The 20,200-nt window shown below is 43.5% G+C and overlaps 1 protein-coding gene across 1 annotated transcript; it reads right to left on the minus strand.

Moving 5' to 3' along the window:
* LOC104301789 (cytochrome P450 4V2) lies at positions 1-17,407 on the minus strand. The gene is made up of 11 exons (XM_009902218.2): positions 17,070-17,407; positions 13,210-13,322; positions 11,906-11,991; positions 8,735-8,925; positions 8,309-8,378; positions 6,985-7,111; positions 5,148-5,339; positions 3,779-3,881; positions 3,299-3,433; positions 2,956-3,135; positions 1-1,024 (listed from the first exon to the last, which is right to left on the minus strand). Exons 1-11 carry the CDS (start codon positions 17,278-17,280, stop codon positions 849-851), a joined length of 1,584 nt encoding a protein of 527 aa, XP_009900520.2. The 5' UTR covers positions 17,281-17,407; the 3' UTR covers positions 1-848.
* Between the last annotated feature and the right edge of the window lie 2,793 nt (positions 17,408-20,200).

A 20,200-nucleotide genomic window follows, 5' to 3' on the forward strand; every position in this document is an offset into this window, starting at 1 on the left:
ACTACGCATGAGTGGGTGATACCATCTGGAGAGGTTTCTCTTTGGCAGTATAATGGAGTTTCTCATTATCCTTTTCTTTAAACTACAGATGGGGTTCACTTGTGTGCTCTTCTTTTTACTTCTCTTCTGCTGATCTTATGATTGTCTGTGTACACAGGGTAGTTGGCTGAAACTGACACTGAAATCCCCTTAGCTTCTCTTTATTCTCCTTGAGCAAGGAAGTGGTGGCTGGAGTTGAGACTCAGGATATATTATTTTTTGAGGGACTCAGAGGCTCAGCTCAGGTTTCAGTTCTCTGAATATGTAGCACTGCCCTATTTGGTCTATGGTTTATGGACAACTCAGGGTTAAGCTATCTACACAACTCCCCATGAGTCATCTCTGCATTGATAGGTCTCAAGGCTGGGCCCATTTTACAGCTATCACCAGAACAGGAAAAAAAAATGTGCTAAGTGAAAGAACTGATCACTTGTACCAGTGTTACGAAGATTTCCGACTATCAATTACCTTGCAAATGTGGAATACAAGCAGGTCACTCCATGAGATACATTACTGTTATTACTACCATAATTGAAAGGATTTTTGTTTACTGTTGCAATAGCATAGTCTTGTCTGAGTACGTAAGGCACTAGTATTTGACGTTTGAAGGCTTCAAAGTTTAACACAAAGTCCATATGAACTAGAAAAGAGAGTAATTTAGGACTATTGCAACATCTTTTAATGACACAATCAGCAAGGACTTGAACTTCAACTAATTATTGGACTGCTATAAAAAATATCTGATTTAAAAACATATCTCAACCTGAACAAATTAAAAGGCTTTGGAAAAATCAAATTTGCATTTCCTTTCATTCTGTTTCAACAACTGGCCTCCTCTTCAGCTTAACCCAGATGCCGTTATTTGGGCGAAGGATCAATTCTCCAGCTACGCCAAGATCTTCTGGCTTTTGACTTGACTCCACCCAAAAGCGCCTCAGGATGAGGGCTAGAAGAGTTTTCTCCTCCATTTGTGCAAAGCGCTGACCTGTGAATCACAAGGCAGCAAAAATGAGGATGTTATCGGCGGGTCGCATCAACACGCGCTGCGTTTGCATGCTCGCAGCTATAACCCTTGGAACATATTCTGCAAGGACTGCCTCAAGGACAGAACTGGCTTTAGTCCAAAACTAAGGTCATACAGGTACTACTGAAACCATTTTTTCTCTGCATGAAAACATCATCCTTCCTGGGACAATCAACAGCACAGTCTCCTTCCCACAGCACACAATTCAAACAGCAAAGAGGGAACTTGCAACACTTTACACGAAACTAATAAAAACACAAGCTTGCCATGTGGACTAGACAGGGTGGAATGGATGACAGAGCAGAGCAAGAAAAAGTGCAACAATCCAAGCAGTTCACTCAAACAAAACTGAAAAAGGGAACAGGACCTCTTCTGTGCTCCCTTCTGTGTAACATGCACAGAAACATACCTGTACACATCATCCTCATTTTGGCTGGGGCAGCATTCATTTTCTTCCAAATAGGTGGTACAATGCTGTGTTCTGGATTCAGTGTGAGAATAATGTCGATAACACACTGATGCTTCAGTTGTTGCTTAAGTAGTTCCATTCCTAAGCTATGGATTTTTCTGTTTCCCATGCTCTGCCAGCAAGCAGGTGCACAAGAAGCTGGGAGGGAGCACAGCCAGGACAGCTGACCCAAACTAACCATGGGATATTCCATGCCATAAAACATCATGTTCAGTATATAAACTGGAGGGAGTTGAGTGAGAGGGCTGGATCACTACTCAGGCATCAGAGAGCAGGTGGTGAGCAACTGCGCTGTGCATCACTTGTGCTCTCCTTGGATTTTATTTCTCTTTTTCATCACTATTATTATACTATTTCATAATTATTGATATTATTCAATAATTTTATTTTAATTATTAAACTGTTCTTAACCCATGAGTTTTACTTCTTTCTTTCTTTTTTTTAATTCTCTTCCTCATCCCACTGTTAGGAGAAGGAGTAAGCAAGTGGGTACATGGTGCTTAGTTGCTGGCTGGGATTAAACCATAACACATGTATGCACAGTGATGTATTTCTGCAATGATACTGATGAGTCACATCTCTTGTACATGTTCCTATACACCCAGGAACTAGCCAGACAGTTAGACTCCTCTTTGGAACATGGGAAGACCTAGTCTGCTGTTCTTAAGAAAAGGACACCCATTCCCAATGAGAAATTAAAAACAAACAAAAGAACAGCCCCACCCCCCAAAAAAAGAAAATAACCAAAACCCCAGAAGAAGTTGTATTTCCCATCCTTGTAAATGTCATGAGAGCTGCTGAATGTTCCACATCTGAAAACTTTCATGTTCTACAATATAATTAACCATGCTTCTGCTTTGAGCACAGACAAATACCAAGTGCCTCAGTGGCACCAGAAAAGCTAACAAGTTCTGGGATGACAATGAAAACACCAGACCAACGTATCAGAAAGAGGGAAAGAATACATCAGTTGCAGACTGCTTGTTTAAGACACACAGCTGAGATCCTGAGGTATACAGATGGAATGTTTCCAGAGCAAGTGCAGGACATCTGCATTCCCTTGCTCTGTCTTGCCTATGCTGAGGATCAGATATTTGTAAATAGTCCTGTCCTAACACAGGAGCCCATTAACATACTGCCAGGATGCATAGGCAGTGAGGAGGACACAGTAGCATGATAGGTAGACGTTGGCCCCAGGGAAGAAAGGAAATTCTTGGGAAGAAACAGAATGTGGCAGCTCAAGCATCAGGCCTGCAGGTCAGACAGCACCCAGAATTTGGGAAGGACAGGGAAGGGAGAAGGAGGCACACAACAACTAGCAGCAGGCAGATCAAGACATAAATTGTTCACACACTCAGTTGCCCCAGTTGCCACACCAAAAGCTGCACTGTCACATTACAAAGGTTTCTCTTCAGCTACCTACCAATGCAGTTCCTGGGACCAGCTGAGAAGGGCACATAAGCATATGGGTGCCTTCCCTTAGAGTTTTCAGGCAAGAATCGCTCAGGCCTGAACTCCTCTGGGTCAGGGAAGATCTCAGGGTTTCTGTGCAGGGCGTAAGTTAAGACAATAACATTTGCACCTCTTGGTATGTCATACCCTCCTAAAGAGGAAAGGAAGAGAGAAGAAGGGTCAGAAGAGCAAAAAGTGACTTCCTATAGACAAAAACAACAAAAAAGAAACCATATTGTTTTTCATTTGGGGAAACACCTTCACTGAGGACATGCCAGCAAAATAGGAAATGGCAAACACAACACACTACTTACTAATAGAGCAATCCTCTCTCAAGGTCCGGCCAATCATTGGAACTGAGGGGTAGAGTCGAAGGACTTCTTTCACAACACACTCAAGGTATCGAAGATTTCTCAAATCGTCCATTGTAACAGGACGTTCGGTGTTGCCTGTCAAAAAACAGAGGGATGAACAAGACCAAAACACCCCATTTTTACTTAAACAAACTCACCACAGGTCCTTCAGGGAACTCTCACCACTCACCAGGACCACGTAGAAGGTGCTACACATACATTGAACATGCGTGCCTTGCCTGCCCCACAAGGTTGGCTGGAGTGTCCTCTCATACAGACCTTCTAGCACCCATGCCAATCACTTCTAACTATTGAAAGCTCTGAAAGGGACACAAGGCATGTTCCTACCTCCTCTTCTACACCTCAGCTTGTAAGGTGCCACATCCCCACTCACAAATGCAACCACCACCCAACCCCAGTGAAGGTGGAATGGAAACTTACCAAACACTTCGTCCAGTTCTTTGTGAACTTTTTTCTGTACTTCAGGATTACGTGCAAGCAAGTACAAGGCCCAGTTCATAGCAGCTGCTGTTGTATCATGACCCTAGAGGTCCAGATTTACAAAAATAATCACTTCAACACTATTCCTGTACACAGGTTTTGTAAATACTTAGGTGTGCAGGCAGAAGACTCATTAGTCCCGTGAACCCAAGAAAAGCTAATCAAGAATGAAGAACTCCACCCAACTGGCCTATTATCAGGATATAAGATGACCTAAGATTCTGTCAGGGGCCTTAAAAGTGCCCATAAGGAAAAGAGCATTGAAATAACTTGAGCAAACACCTATATCCTCTGCTGTATCTTTATCCAGAAGCTGTATCTACACAATGAAAGAGATGTATATTTATCTTCTTGGTTATTGGCCAGACAACAACATAACACCTGGGGGTAAATGACTACCACAGGAGAGGTACAATGTGTAACCTTTAAGAAAAGTATCAAAGAAAAATGGTATAAAACTATCCAAAAAAGGGTCTAATGAGACACAGTAGAGTGGCTATGAGGGATTTCTTGGTTTCCCATGAGAAGGAAATGAGGTAATACAGCTCTTAGCATCATGGAAGAAAGGGCAAGGAAACAGTTGATCAGTAAAGGATTTTGATATTTAAGTAGGCACATTTGGTGTGAAGTTCAAGATGTTGCACATCTTCAAAATTCAGCTATGAAGGTGTTACAAGAATGGTGACATGGGAAGAGAGTTTCTCCAGGCTACAGCAGCAGTAACACGATTCTGAATTAAGCTCTTCTGAGACAGAATTCAGGTCCACCTAATGGAGTACCATGGAGAACTTATTTAAAGTATATTTAGATCCTTCAATGGACATGGGACCAGACATGTGAAGACAGTACCAATGCACCAATGCTGACAGAACCAGGATTAATGAAGTTCGCTACAGAGCTGAGAGCCCATGGCCCGCATCAGCCACTAATCTTTTATTACTCAACTGCTTTCATGAGTAAAACCTGCTCACATAGAGAAGGTCTAATATATGCTTATTGCCCCATATTTTGCTAGGGCATGCAATTCTAAATCAAATATTTCTATGCTACAGGAATTTCCTCTTAGGCCTCCAGGGCTAAAATAACTTTACACTAAAAGCAGGCTTCTGAACTAAGAGAAAGAAGAGTCAGTAGCTGCAAATAATTAATCTTAAGTTCTAAGCGGGGGGGTGTGTGTGTGTGTAAGGGGAAGAAGAACAAAAACACAACCCCCCCCAAAAATTACACAAAACAAACCAAAACCACACCCCTCCACACAACAACCACCCAAAAAATCCACACTGAATAAACCAACAGGTTCCTTGAGTACCTCAAACATGAAAGTGTCCACTTCCTCACGAATATCCCTGTGAGACATTTTGTTCCCTTCATCATCTGTTGTGCTCAGTAGCATGTCCAGAAAAGCTCTTCTCTTTCTGGTGCCACTTTCTTCAGAGTTGCCATCAAGATTATGTTTTGTTTCCTTGGTGTTTTCAAGTTCTGCGGCTTTTTCATCAATGACCTGAGATTAGAACAATGTTATTAGACACAATGCACACCACACACGCACACAGTCTAACACTGTCACCACACAGGTTTGTCCCAGCTTAATAAAACACCACCACTCATCCCTAAGAAGTGTCTGTGCACTGGCCAGCATAGCCATCAGCATTAGCTCATGGACTTTAACTGACTTTGTGTTAGGAGGTAAAACATGGCCAACTCATCCTGTCCCAAGCAATAGAATGAACTTTGAATAGCCTTTGTGTGATTGAAAAACCAGCCATATTATAAAAAACAACTTGTCAATCATCAAGAAGTTTAAATACATCCAAAATACCTGGAACAAGCCAGTTGTGAATGCCAGCAATAGTGACAGTAAATCAAAAAATATCACCACAATATGAACAGACTGATCACCAAGAAGATATTCTCCATCCCATCCAGCAACTATTGAAAGGATCACAGCTCCAGTGTCCGGTGAACCCAGGAGATTAAAGAGAAGCCAGGATTCCCCACAACCATGCATCAGCACTACACATAGCATGGTTGGAACCTCTACACTAAAGGCTCCCAAATTTTCTTCAGAATTTCCCTTTTTCGATCAAAACACAGCCCCAGTGGCAGGCAGAGACTTTCTGCTGCCACCACAACGCTTCATTAAACTGGTATCGTTCTCAACAACAAAATAACTAAAAAGAAAGGCTGTGGAGTAGTTGTGTTCAGAGGGAGCACTGAATAGGAAAAAAAAAAATACAGTTATGCATACACACAGCTTCCTTCACCGAATATATACATATAAAAAACACATGAGAAGAGGGGAAGTGGTACCTCAGGTTTCTTAAAGAGCCTCTCTCATGCCTGACAGCTGCAAGACTCAGTAAAAGGAAGCAAAACATGACCTCCTTAAAAACAGTGCAGAAGCAATGTGGCTCATTATATGTCAAGTTCACAGACTCTTTCCTTTGTTGTGGGCATTGATACAATGAAATACACCTGTTCCATACTTCCTAACAGTAGATTTGGGACAGCAATGATTGGCAAGAACAGCATACAAGCTGTTTGGTGATGGAAAGGGGTGTTACTTGTACAGTCTAACAGGGTGAGGGCACACTACATTTTATGGCAAGTCATTGTGACATATGATTAATGGTTTCTGTGTCATAGTGTCTCACTGCCAGTGGGGATGTGCACGTGTTTGCACATCTCAGCAGTCCTGCTCCAAACAGGGAAAAATTAATAAAGGCTTCAATTTCTGAGGGCTGGGCCAAGTAATATTATCAAGCAGAGAGCTCAAAGTTTACTGCTACAAACTTGGCAGTGAGTTGTTGTGGATGATTCAGATGCGGAGTATCTGAGGCAGAACAAGAGTTCAGTGAACTTCTGTTTCTTGTTTCGGTTGCCAAGGACCTGAAAGCCCTGTTACTGCTTGGAGTAGTATACTGCCTTACTTAAATATGACGGAGCTCCTGACAGGAAGGTCAGCCGTTTTCTCCTTTTCAGGGCATTCCTCAACATCACAAAGATATATTTTTGGCCTCTTAATAGATACATATCAAGAGAGGTGAACCTCATTCCCATTTGGAAGCTCTCAATGTGCAGGACTTTGCTCCATTAACTGGAAGGTACAATTAAAAAAAAGTGGGGTTTTTTTTTAAAATCTATACTCTATCTGTAAAATTGTGCAGGATCTTCAGGCTCCTCTCATGGTCCTTTCCTTCCTTGAACATCACATAGAGAAAATCAGGCCAAAGCCAAGGTGTCTTCTGCCGCACATGGATTAGATCGCTCATCCTAGAGGCATAATGATTACATCATGTAACATTTCTTGACAAAAAAAAATACACTTACAACAAACTTTAAGAACAAAAAAAGTTGTATCTCCCTGGATGAAATGAAAGGTAGCATACTGTGTGGGTTTAAACTCATTAATCTGAAAGGAAGGCTATTCATATTTGCTCCCTGATTTTAAACCTTCTCAGAATTTCTGTAACCTACCCCAGCATCACCATGGTTATTTATATCTTTAAGTACTGATCCCTGAGAAGAACAGCAAAGTGTTATTTAGTAGGAATAGCCTTGAAACAGTTCAGTTCCACTCCACATCAGTAAAGTTATGACCATACTGGAAAGATAAATACAACCTGAAAAAACACTACTCTTATCTGCACTCCAAAACATTGGCTCTATGACCACAAACAGTCATCAGAATATGTTACAGTCTTATTTAACTATCCAGATAATGTTATGCCAGACTCCACATGAGAAGTGTATGAAAGACAGAGATTATGAGACCTGGCATATACTAAAACACCACTGGAGTACATCTGGAAGGGCTGATTATCATTGCTGTCTTGCTCTTACACACACTTTAGGCTACAGAAAGAGACTGCAGAGTATTACATTTAGGCTGATGCAAGGCCAGCTCACTTATGGCACCACGGGGGAAAGGCCAAAGAACTAATTATAATCTTCTAATTCCACCCATTTTTTGTAACATATCTGTCTCAGTAAGCCCCCATCAAAGGTTAGAGGTGAGATACAGCTACATGTCATTGAGGATGGCACACCACTGTGGTAGGAATATGCTTTTCCTAATCCTTTGGATAATTATATAGAATTTGAATGGTGGAAATACTTCAGTGAACTGCAGAGCAGAGAGTCTCAGCTTTAACATATTGTCTAAAACAGCACACTCACAGTTCTGCCAGTCATGCTGACATGAAATATTGCAGCTCCATTCCACTTTTTTTACACCCAGTACCAATGGGGGATTAACTGAATGACAGCTTACACCTCTTCAAAGCCTCAGGCTCCCATTGCATACACTCAGTCCAGAAAATGCATCAAAATCTGCAGGAGTTTTTCCTGCCTTCTTGGCTTTCTACCTTCATCTGTAACCTCCATGCCCCCCCTCCTGGCTTAAAGCAGATGAACTCCTGACACCAGCAGGAGCAACTCCAGTCCAACTACAAGAAAATGTCCATTTACCTGTAGACAGCACTAACATACTCTGAATCCTTATTCTTCTGAGCACCCAAATTCCTGCCCATCGCTGTTTCTAGAAGGAGAAAATCATCACAGTTTCCAAGTGCAAAGTAAAATGCAGCATCCCTGTTCACAATAGGTTACTACTGCTTCCCGCATCTGACTGTCACCACACCATCCCTTCAACAAGTAAAAACATCCACCCCTTTCCAGGTGATGAGCTCCTTTCACATTTTCCTGCCCAGGAACCCTGTTCCACAAAACACTCTTGCTTCAGAATGCTACCTCTGCCCTGCTCATCCCACAAACTTACCTGCTCAGATACACACAAAACACCCTATGAGAACAGATGGAAATGCACAACATGGCGCAGCTGCACTTAGCAGCTTCTGCATCAGAGTCCCCCCAAAACAACTCAGGAGGACTTACCACAGATGATATCAAGGGCACAAAGAGTGATGTCTGGAAAGATATCAAATGGTTCTTTGTCAACATGCTTCTCAAGTTTGTCCAACAAAATATTTCCTTGTTCATTCATAACCTCAAGAAAGTCAGTTAAGATTGCAAAGTGGAATGTGGGAGTTATCATCTTCCTTCGTGACCGCCACTTGTCTCCAGTGCTGCAGAATTAACAGGGAGAAGGAAAGTGTTAAAACCTCCCAGTCAAAAATAAAACCCTCACCATCACCTGCAGTTTGGAACACCTCCATGAATGGACCTGCTGTAGGGTTGGATGAGCCAGGGAATTACAGGCCTGTCAGCCTGACCTCAGTGCCAGGCAAGATTATGGAACAGGTCATCCTGAGTGCAATCACACAACACTTAGAGGATGGCCAAGGGATCAGGCCCAGCCAGCATGGGTTTAGGAAGGGCAGGTCCTGCCTGACCAACCTGATCTCCTTCTATGATCAGGTGACCCGCCTGGTGGATGTGGGGAGGCCTGTGGATGTAGTCTACCTGGACCTCAGCAAGGCCTTTGACACCGTTCCCCACAGCAAACTCCTGGCCAAGATGTCTGCCCATGGCTTGGATGGGAGCACACTGCGATGGGTTAGGAACTGGCTGGAGGGCCAAACCCAGAGAGTGGTAGTGAATGGTGCCACATCCAGCTGGCAGCCAGTCACCAGTGGTGTGCCCCAGGGATCAGTACTGGGCCCCATGCTCTTTAACATCTTTATTGATGATCTGGACGAGGACATTGAGTCCATCATCAGTAAATTTGCTGACGACACCAAGCTGGGGGCAGGAGTTGATCTGCTGGAGGGTAGAGAGGCTCTGCAGAGGGACCTCGACAGGCTGGGCAGATGGGCAGAGTCCAACGGCATGAGATTTAACACATCCAAGTGCCGGGTTCTGCACATCGGCCACAACAACCCCATGCAGAGCTACAGGCTGGGGTCAGAATGGCTGGAGAGCAGTCAGGCTGAGAGGGACCTGGGGGTGCTGGTTGACGGTAGACTGAATATGAGCCTGCAGTGTGCCCAGGCAGCTAAGAGGGCCAATGGCATCCTGGCCTGCATCAGGAACAGTGTGGCCAGCAGGAGCAGGGAGGTCATTCTGCCCCTGTACACTGCACTGGTTAGGCCGCACCTCGAGTACTGTGTCCAGTTCTGGGCCCCTCAGTTTAGGAAGGATGTTGACTTGCTGGAACGAGTCCAGAGAAGAGCAACAAAGTTGGTGAAGGGTTTGGAACACAAGCCCTATGAGGAGAGGCTGAGGGAGCTGGGGGTGCTTAGCCTGGAGAAGAGGAGACTCAGGGGTGACCTTATTACTCTCTACAACTACCTGAAGGGAGGTTGTAGACAGACGGATGTTGGTCTCTTCTCCCAGGCAGCCAGTACCAGAACAAGAGGACACAGTCTCAGGCTGCACCAGGGGAGGTTCAGGCTAGATGTTAGGAAAAAGTTCTATACAGAAAGAGTGATTGCACATTGGAATGGGCTGCCTGGGGAGGTGGTGGAGTCGCCATCACTGGAGGTTTTCAGGAGAAGACTCGATGGGGTGCTTGGTGCCGTGGATTAGATGTTTGGGTGGTGTTGGATTGGTTGATGGGTTGGACACGATGATCTTGAAGGTCTCTTCCAACCTGGTTTATTCTATGTACTCTATGTATTCTATTCTATTCTATCTGAATGCCTTCTATTTATAAATAGAACCTCATTTAAACTTCCAATCAGCATGCAGCATTTTTATTTTTACTCCCCAAAAATGTGTAAAATAACTTTTCTGTCCTCTGGTCCTGAGAATCTCATGGCTCAAAACCAGGACAAACCACTGACTAGGAAATGAGGATTGCAGAGATCTAGGGTCCACAGATATTACACAAATCACTGCCTCAAGGTCTGGCTCCAAAGTCCTTCCCTGAAGACAGGCACCCATTTCCTACAGGTCTGTGAAAGAGCATGGACCCACAGAAGATTAACACCAGCTTCCTGGGGGCTCTTGTTAGCATTTGGAGAATCACAAGCTACACAGGCACTCAGCTAGCTTATTGGGTGAACCATCACACTACTTCTCCTGTTAACCTGCTATTGGAGCATTCCTCAGGCCAGCTTATCTGCTTACTATCATTACTGTCCTTAATCAGCAAAGACTGGACCACTGTCCATTAGGTTTTTCTATTGTAATTAAGTCAAAACACCTTTAAAAGTCTGCTAGAGACAAAACAACCAGTAAGGAAGACTAACAGACCATGCTTGATGTCCATAGACCTCAACTCTCCACATTACTGCCTTCTTAGGGATCATGAATAAAACTCAAGATAAAAGACATTCCTCTTTCTCTCTCCTAAGCCTTTGCCTACCACACCACATCATCACAACTGACTTTTAGAACACCAAGATGTCATCACAAAGCACAGGGCTCCAAGGAGGCAACAAAGCCCATTGCTAACAGGGGAACCTTCATCTTCTCACGCAAACACAGAAGAGGCATAAAGCACCAGAGCCACTCTACAGTTGCCTGGCTCCAACTTGAATATCTACAACATTTAGACCAAAATTTCCTTGATCATTCCAAGTCAGAGAACACCAAACCTATTACTGCTTTTTCCTCTCTCCACTCCTCACTTCTACTTTTACCTAGGCACACTTCTTATAAGCCTCCACTTCAGAAGGGAAAAGAAAAACAGGGTGTAGATATTCTCCCATCCTACCCCAAAGTATCATCAATCTCAGACTCATCCTACTGGTTTGAAGAGTTACCAGCTGAGATACGTAATGCACGTATTTGCAGTTCTGCCACAGTCTAACCATTCTACACCACATTATAACTTTCAAAACATCCAGTGTAGTGCAGACCCAAAAGCACCACTTGCCATAGGATACAATTTCCCAAACCTCACATTCATTTCAAGTCTCTGGACAAAAAACCCAAAAAAAAAAAACAACGGCAAAATTTGCCAAGAAACAGATAATGACAGAGTCTTTTTTGCCAGACATCAGCTGTTAAAGAGCAACCAAGACCATCATAAGGAGTAAGATATCTACAGCTATCCTCTACATCTCTGTTGAACAATACACACAGCATTTCTGCTACCTCTTCCTATCAGATACTCTACAAATTTCAAAAAGACAGCAATTCACTGGCACTTTACTGTACCTTGTCAGAAGTCCAGTCCCCAGCCATGGATGCAGGAATTTGTACAGGTAGGATTTTTCAATATGTTTTGAACTGGTCAGAATAATCTGTCAGAAAAAAAGAAAGGAGAAAGAAAAACATCACTTGTTAAATGGAGAGAGGCCCCTTCAGCTGAGATTACTTCACACAACCTCAGTCTCTTCACAAAAATGCCCCAGGCCTTGGTGAAATGCACAATATTTCAGTACAAGCTGGTACACAGGAGAAACATTGAGTTCACACCCTCAAATCTTCCAGTAAATATCCCAATCCTGAGAAACGGTGAAATACTGCTCAAAAAATACTACTCCCACTCCTCTTACCTTCCCTTCTCACAAAAAAGAAGACAAAACTGTTATGAAGTCACAGGCACAGCTCAAAGAAAATCCAATGGTTTCTAACCTTAACCAAAGTTATAAGAAATACAATCTCTTGAACTATTCCAACAAAGAAACAACTCTGTCTTCCTAGTTTTGGACATTCACTGTCAGGAGCAAAACTATGGGCTACATTTCCCAGCATCAAGACAGACTCCCTAAGTCATAATACAGAAATCAAACAGGCACAAGCATTGCAAAAAGGCTGGTGAGAGGCCTCGAACACAAGCCCTACAAGGAGAGGCTGAGGGAGCTAGGATTGTTTAGCCTGGAGAAGAGGAGGCTCAGGGGAGACTTTATTGCTGTCTACAAGTACCTGAAAGGTGGTTGTAGCCAGGAGGGGGTTGGTCTCTTCTCCCAGGCAACCAGCACCAGAAAAAGAGGACACAGTCTCAAGCTGCGCCAGGGGAAGTTTAGGCTCAAGGTGAGGAGAAAGTTCTTCACAGAGAGAGTTGTTAGCCATTGGAATGTGCTGCCCAGGGAGGTGTTCAAGAGGGGATTGGACGTGGCACTTGGTGCCATGGTTCAGCAGTCATGAGGTCTTCAGGTCTCTTCCAACCTTATTGATTCTATGATTCATAATGTTATATACTTATTTCAGTGGTCCCATCTTCCCTGCTAACTGCAGCTCTGTTCTGATCTTGGGAGCAGAAGCTTGCACACATGTAAAGTTAAGGGGATGCTTTTTTGCATAAAACATACCAAGTTAGTGCTGCCGCTAGCTAGCATCTCCAGTACTTACTTTTTACACAACTAGGCTTTTTATACTCTTCCACTTTCAGGCTTTCTTTAGCACAGGGTCAGAGAACAGTCTCAAGTAAGTCCAAGCCATTTTTTGCAAAAATTACATTGAGAGAATAGAAACTAACAGGTTGGACAGTAGAATAGACAAGAGAAAAGCACACTCACCTCCACACTCTCAGGGTGATACAAAACTATGAAAGGCAATGGTCCTACCCAAAGTTTGAGCAACGGCCAGCTCCTGAACTCCTCACTGTAATGTTGTAGTTGTTTAAAAAACCCTGGAATGAATAAAGCAGATTAGAATTTGGAAAAAAAAAAAAAAAAAAGAAAGAAAAGAGGAGGTTGCTGAAAAGCAGCACTTGTCTAATGAACTCTTGTCACCATATGCTCTGTAATTATGTTGTTATTGTAGTATTAGCTTGCTACCACGATCAAGCAGCATATTTTGCTCCTAGTGATTAGCTGTACAGCAAGAGCATTTCTTTATGGCTGCACTCGTGAAGGCATTCTGTTCCTGAGACACTTGTCCTAGCTGTAAATAAGGCAGCTTGATTTAAGTAGTCTCAAAGCACTGCAGTATGTGCCTCCTATATTGCAATGCGCATTTAACAATTAGAGCCAAATGAAACTTTATCAAGGCTATGCTTACATTTTGCCTTATATGACACTAGACAAAATGCTGTATTCAGATGCTTCTTTACTGTCCAAGTATGACATCAAGCCTTTTTGCATCTGAGACCTCATTTACAAGTATTATAATTGTGGCGCACACAAAAGCAATGTTGTGCACAAAATGACAGAGCACTGCACAGTGACCACTATCACTTGAAAGGTCTAGTTTCTGATAACTGCATTCCTTAAGAAATTCCCTGGAGTCTTTATGCTGTTATTCTTTGTCTGCCACCAAACTACTTCTTACTTCGACATGCTTAAATCCTCTCACAGCCTGATCGCAATTCCAGCCTTTTGAGAGCTGGCTGCTCCAGGATTAAACTCCATTCTTGCCCTTTCAGAAACCCTACTGCAGGGCAAGTGATCACTTATGGGGCCACTGTGGATTTGGCATAAATACTCATAGGATCACTTATGCCACAGAATATTTGAGATATACCACTATTGTCTATCTGCCAGTTAGACTTCATGGCAGGCCTTGCAGTCCAGCCAACTCTCCACCCACATTATTATCCACTTAACCCAGTCCATTTCTTGCCAGTTTAGCTATACAGAAAGCATGGGAGATGATCTCAAAGGCCTCTCTGCATCAAATTAAACACCACCTACTGCTTTTCCCTTGCTCACAGATCCAGCTGTTTCATCACAGGCAACAATTTGTCTTGCAATTCTAGAGGAAGTAGGTGTTTAAAGATAAAATAACACCTTTGCCTTTCTAGAAATCAGATTAGCAATAAATTACTGACTCCAAGGCTCCTGCAGCCAAAAATTCAAAGGTCCTCAAATCAGAGGGAAAAAAACCCTGATTTCCTAATAGGTAATCAAATACATCATTCTCTTATCTTGGGTGGAATTCCAACGATACTTCATCCTAAAAGCTTGCATGTGTAAAATGATTTTGCTATTTTTAAAAATATTTTTTCCTAACATCTTCATGACTAAAGCATCACAATTTGCCAGAATTTGTCTAGTATCAATAAAATCACTCAGATGAAAAGTCATTTTTTCATTCTGCTATAAAATCTTATCCTTTTTTCTAACAGCTTGGTTTTTAATGGTCACAAACTCCACTCTGTTTATTTATTAGATACAAACAAACAAGAACAAGGGCACGTAGCCATGGAATTAACTAAAGAATGGAAGCAATGTGACTCCTGATAACAAAGGAGATTAGCAAGCCCATAGAACATAAGAGTCTCCATGAAATTGCTTTCTGGAAAGAGAAGCAATAGTTTGTGCACTTTTTAAAGATTTAAGAAGTAGAAAAAAAGGAAGAAAAAAATTATTTGTCTCTCAGGCTTATATTCACATTCTGACTATGACCCTGCTACTGCTTCCCCAAAGTCAGCTTCAGGGAAAGCTGCTTGCCCTTATGTCCACCAAAGAAAGACCTCTCACATCTGTAGATATGGACTGGGATCTAGAGGAAAGATATGAGTGTGTACCCTAATGAACAGAGGGACAACATCACAGCATGTGTCAGCACTGTCCTGTGTGTGAGCCTATGCTGAACTTGTCCTTGGCTTCACCACGCTCCCCTGACTCAGTCACGTTCTCTCTTCTGGCAGCACACCTGGCAGTACAGCCAGAGACACATGTCTGTCGAGCAGACTGCCATACACAGGCATCAGAAACACACCTAGAAGAGTCTGCTGATCCAACAGCACGACCAGAGGCCACTTGCACACACAGACTCCTCGATAAATATGCTCCTATGCAAAACTGAGTACTAAAAGGAAAGGGAAATCGTAGCACATTCATGCCCTCTCAAGTACCTGGCAAAAAGAAGGTGGTGCCATTGATGGATGTACTTGCAAAGACTCATATAATTTCTTTGGCATCTAATGCATAAACCTAAGGGGCTGCTAATTGTGAAAATGACCGAGCAACTCAGCATGCTGAAGTACCTTGCACATATCCACTCAGGGGAAGATACTTATTAGAGTATTTTCCTTTGCAAGCTAAAAGCTTTGTTTAGACTGCAGCTAACAGCCATGGGAACACAGGGTTCCACACTGCAGAACAGCACTTCTTGACTGAGATCCAGCACATTTCTCTGTTGCAAAAATGCACTTCACAGCCTCATGCTGCACCTCATCAACAACTGGAAATGGGTCTGAACCCAGCATTAGCATCTGGAAGCCACTGCCAGATTGAATCTCCAGCTAATCTTTGACTGATAATAACCTACATTTATGCAGTTCCTCTTCTTTCCCCTCCACACAATCACACAGAATACATCTGGTTGGAAGAGACCTCAAAGATCGACTAGTCCAACCCGTGACTGAGCACTGAAGTGTCAATACTAAACCATGTCCCAAGCTCAAGGTCTGCACAGTGCTTAAACACCTCCAGGGACAGTGACTCCACCATTGCCCTGGGCAGACCATTCCAGTGTTTGATAGCCTTTTCAGTAAAGAAATATTTCCTAACATCCAGCTTAAATCTCCCCTGGTGCAGCTTGAAACCATCTCCTCTAATCCTGTCACTTGCCACAAAGGAGAAGAGGCTGGCTCACTCCTCCTCACTCTAACCTCCCTTCAGGTAGTTGCTGTAGAAGTTTAGGCTGGGTGCCTCCTGTTACTGCCACATAAGTTACACCTCTGGTGTCCTGAGTGTCCAACCCAGTAAGGTGGACACAAGAAACAACCTATTTCTACCCATAAATCCTGTGCCGTATAAATCTGTCTGCAAAGTCATTCTCTTCATCTTTCTTCTCTCTGCTCCCGTGGGAGATGCTCCCTATCGGGTAATGGTGTGGGAGTATCTCAACACCTCTTAGGCTTGTCTAGGCCAAATGCCAGGAGGAGAAGGGGAAGGCAGTCTCAGACCTGGCCAGCCTGAGACTAGCCTAGCAGTGGGGGGGAAGAAAGAGCCCTGGGGGTTTTTGGGTAGACCCTGAGGAGGGGAGCAGGGAAGTGCCAGGGGCCTTTGGGCATGCTGTAAGGGACTCTACGCTTTGGAGTATCTTTGCCACTATGCTTTGTAGTTTTCCATAAAACACCAATTGCTTTTCCATTTAAACTTTCCATCACTATGCAATCTGTTTGTGTGAGTCATTCTTTTGTCCCTCTCAGAGCAACAGAGGATCTGTCTGGCCTTAAACCAGGACAGTTGCAGAAAGCAATGAGGTCTCCCCTCAGCCTCCTCTTCTCTAGGCTGAACCATCCTCCTCTCACACAGTTCCCCACTGTGGGTTGACCACAGCTTCAGAGACAGCAGCACACCCAACAAGTCCACCCCAGCCAGCCACAGCTTGGCCACCCAAGTACCTCAGGAGCGCTGGCTCCTCCAGCAAAGCCCTACACAGTGTAGAGACATTACACCTGGGCTACAGGATGAGTTGCCCTTACCTTTTCCACTGCGATCCAAGAACGGAGCATGTCCCAGGACAGGAAAGCTGGGGCAGACAGATGGGATTGGTTTCATCACCCACCATTGCCTCCAGTAATCCCTAAAGAAAGGCAGGGACCACAAGGACACAATTGCCAACAGCAGAGTGATGACCCCAGCCCCTAAGTGCAGCAGCTGGGGTTCCCTTGCTGTTGCCTGAAGGACTTCCATCACCACCTCCTTGTCTCCTGCTCTGAGCCTTGATTTCTACTGGGAGGCCAGCACTACTTGTACCGGGCTGTGCCTGCACCCAGCTCTGCTGTGCTGCAGCCAGCCCAGTGTCCCGGGACTTGAGCCATGAAAGGCGGGGGAGGGCTGTCACATGTCCCTGACAAAGCTTCCTGCCAGGAAAATAAACAAAGATATAAAAAACACATGCAGGGAGCAGCTGCCCACAAGCACTTCCTGACAGCAGAGCAGCCACAGCAAATGGGGATGTTTCCCCACCCTCACTTGCCTCCTCTGACTCAAGTGAAAAGCATCTTTTTGCTGTTTTGGAAAGGATGGATTTTCTCAGTATCAATGGGAACACCATTTTTCCATACAGAACTGTCCCAGTGCTCTCTGACACAATGCCTGAAGGGTTTTGAACACTTCACATACGGAGTTGCCTTTCTTTAGTTGGGCTGATGGCTTCAAGAGTTTAGACAATCCAGAACCCATGCAGACCCATGATCAAGAGCAACACTTCAAGTTACATCGATACATCTTGTCTCATAAGGCCTTTACTGATATCACTGTTGAATGCTCAGTTACAGACTGAAAGGTACCAGTAACACCTGTGTGTGGTTGGTTGAAAATTCCCCCCCAACAGAAAATTGCCAGACCAGCTCAGTTTAAAGCAAATGAAGCTATATTTACAAGCAAAACTACAATCTGAAATATGGGCTGCAATGAATAGGTACAAAATATACAACATTTACATATATTTATAAACAGCACAAGAACCACCCTGGACAAAAACAGGGGGTTAACAACAGCTTCCCCCTCCATGCTCCTGTTAGTGTAGGAAACTAACTTTATGTTGGTTTTCAGACAAACAAATTATTCAGAACTTAACATTATATTCCTTTCTACAGTGGTAATTTTTCTACATTCTATCACTTTCCATTCAAGATCTGTGGAAAATTTTCTAGGCATAGCCTAAAAGCATCACACCTGTGTCACAATTTGTGAAGTGCTTGGGGAGGAGTGGTGTCATACCCACCATATATCCTGCTTCCCTTCCTGCCTCAGGAGGATCCAGGGTCTCTTCTCACTGCTGCAGGACTATTTAGTGCCTGCTCCTCAACACCTCCAATGCTCAGAAACATTGTGGTCAAAGAGATGTTCAGTGAAAAGACAGCATGGCTCACACTCAGTTTGAAAAACTTCACCCCCTAAATATACCACAAAAGCTTCTTACATCCATAGGCACATTTCTCCTGTCTGTTTTGTAGCAAAATTGACTGCACTGGCACTTTTAATAAACCAACAATCAGCATACAAAACAACCAAGATATGAAAGACATACCAAGAAAACTCAGAGTGTCAGTAGTTTACTAATGGCTGATGACCCTTGGCAGCAGAGGGGAGTAAATTTTGGAACTTTGTTCCTGCAGTCTCCCAGCAGACATCATCATAAATCCTGACAATTGCCTTTTTCTGCACAGTAAACTGCTGGAAATGAACTTTGTTACTCTCACCACTACTTGCAATAGATTGTGACAGAAAGTAGCAGATACGTATGCTGTCTTGCAAACACAGAAGGCAAGTTAGAGTCACAAGCCCCCTCTTGTTCAGGTGACATCCCAGGAAAGAAGCAAGCAAGTAGGATTAAGAGGTTCACCTTTTGTATTTGTAAGATGGAGATTAGCTTGCTGTCTATTGTCTTCATGGAGCAAATAAATAGATGAATTGATCATTTGTGATTCTGAGCCCAAACCCTCTGTTTCTAACTGCTGGTAACTCCTTCTGCAGGGGAGAAAAAGAGAAAGAGAAAAAAAATAGCACAACAGCAGGGGCAAGGTGAAAAGCCACCTGGAAAGCAATAAGGAACACTGCAGAACAAACATTGTAAAATCCTGCCAATGGCTGACAATGGTGACGCTGCTAACAAAAGGCAGAAGCTACACTGGAGTGAGATGTAAAAGATATACCCAAGAGAAAAAGAAATGAAAAGTCTGGCACCTCTAAGGCCTAATCATGTCACTGAGACATGCAACCATTACAAACCTTGGAGGATGTTCTGTAGAAAGGAGTTTTTTGCTAGATTGCAATCAGAATTCATTTTTCACCCAGACAACTATTTACTCAGTGTTGGATTTCAACAGCAGTCCTGTGGTTAGTGAATCTTTGCTTATGTTTATTCACCTCTGTGTCAAGAAAAAAGCATGCTCCCAAGCTGGATGGCCACAACCCAACCCAGTCACATGCAGTGATTCTGCCCAATGTTCTGTGGTTTGTTGAGAGCCTACAGGGCCTCCTCCTTGACTTGCCAAACTCTAGCAAGTCTAAAGCAAGCATTTAGCAGCTTGGTAAACATTGAAGAAAACAAGCCAGAGGTCACAGAGCATGAATAAAAGGGGCAGTTTAGGATCTGGAAGAACTTGTGATGGTGGGTCACAGAAACACACAGTACTGCAAACATGCACCCTTGCACTGTGGCATATTTGGTGTCCAGCATTTGTTCTAGGAAATTCACTGTCCACATCTCATGTGCCTGCATAATAACACAGTCATAGCTATACAGCCTGCACTTCCGAAAGTACTAGAGGGTGAACCACTCTTCACTGTGTTGTTCCCGCTTCTGCTGTTACAGAATCAAACCAGTGGACATTTATCTTTCCATTTGTCATCATAAGATCTGGGTTGCCATAAAGTTCCACAGGGCATGGGACACATTTGCCAGTTTCTTTTCATTCTTGTGTCAACGTCTACGTGCCGTACAGGAGGAAGCCCTCATGAGGGCAAGAGTGTATTTTGGACTCACCGTTGAAGACAACTTAAAAGGGAATTTTGTTTATGCCATTTTCCACCTGAGATTTCTGAAGAAACTGCATCAAATTGACCTCAACAGTATGAAAGCAACCAGACGCTATACCACAATACC

The sequence above is a fragment of the Dryobates pubescens genome, chromosome 1 (assembly GCF_014839835.1).
Source record: "Dryobates pubescens isolate bDryPub1 chromosome 1, bDryPub1.pri, whole genome shotgun sequence".
Lineage (NCBI taxonomy): Eukaryota > Metazoa > Chordata > Aves > Piciformes > Picidae > Dryobates > Dryobates pubescens.

Bases quoted from the DNA above. Each gene is read 5' to 3' on its own strand.
- LOC104301789 (XM_009902218.2), bottom strand. From the start codon at position 17,280: ATGGAAGTCCTTCAGGCAACAGCAAGGGAACCCCAGCTGCTGCACTTA. The intron at 8,379-8,734 runs GTAAGTCCTCCT...TTCTCCTTCTAG, and splicing joins TGCCCTTGATATCATCTGTG to AAACAGCGATGGGCAGGAAT. The intron at 1,025-2,955 runs GTAGGTAGCTGA...TGTGATTCACAG, and splicing joins TGGTCCCAGGAACTGCATTG to GTCAGCGCTTTGCACAAATG.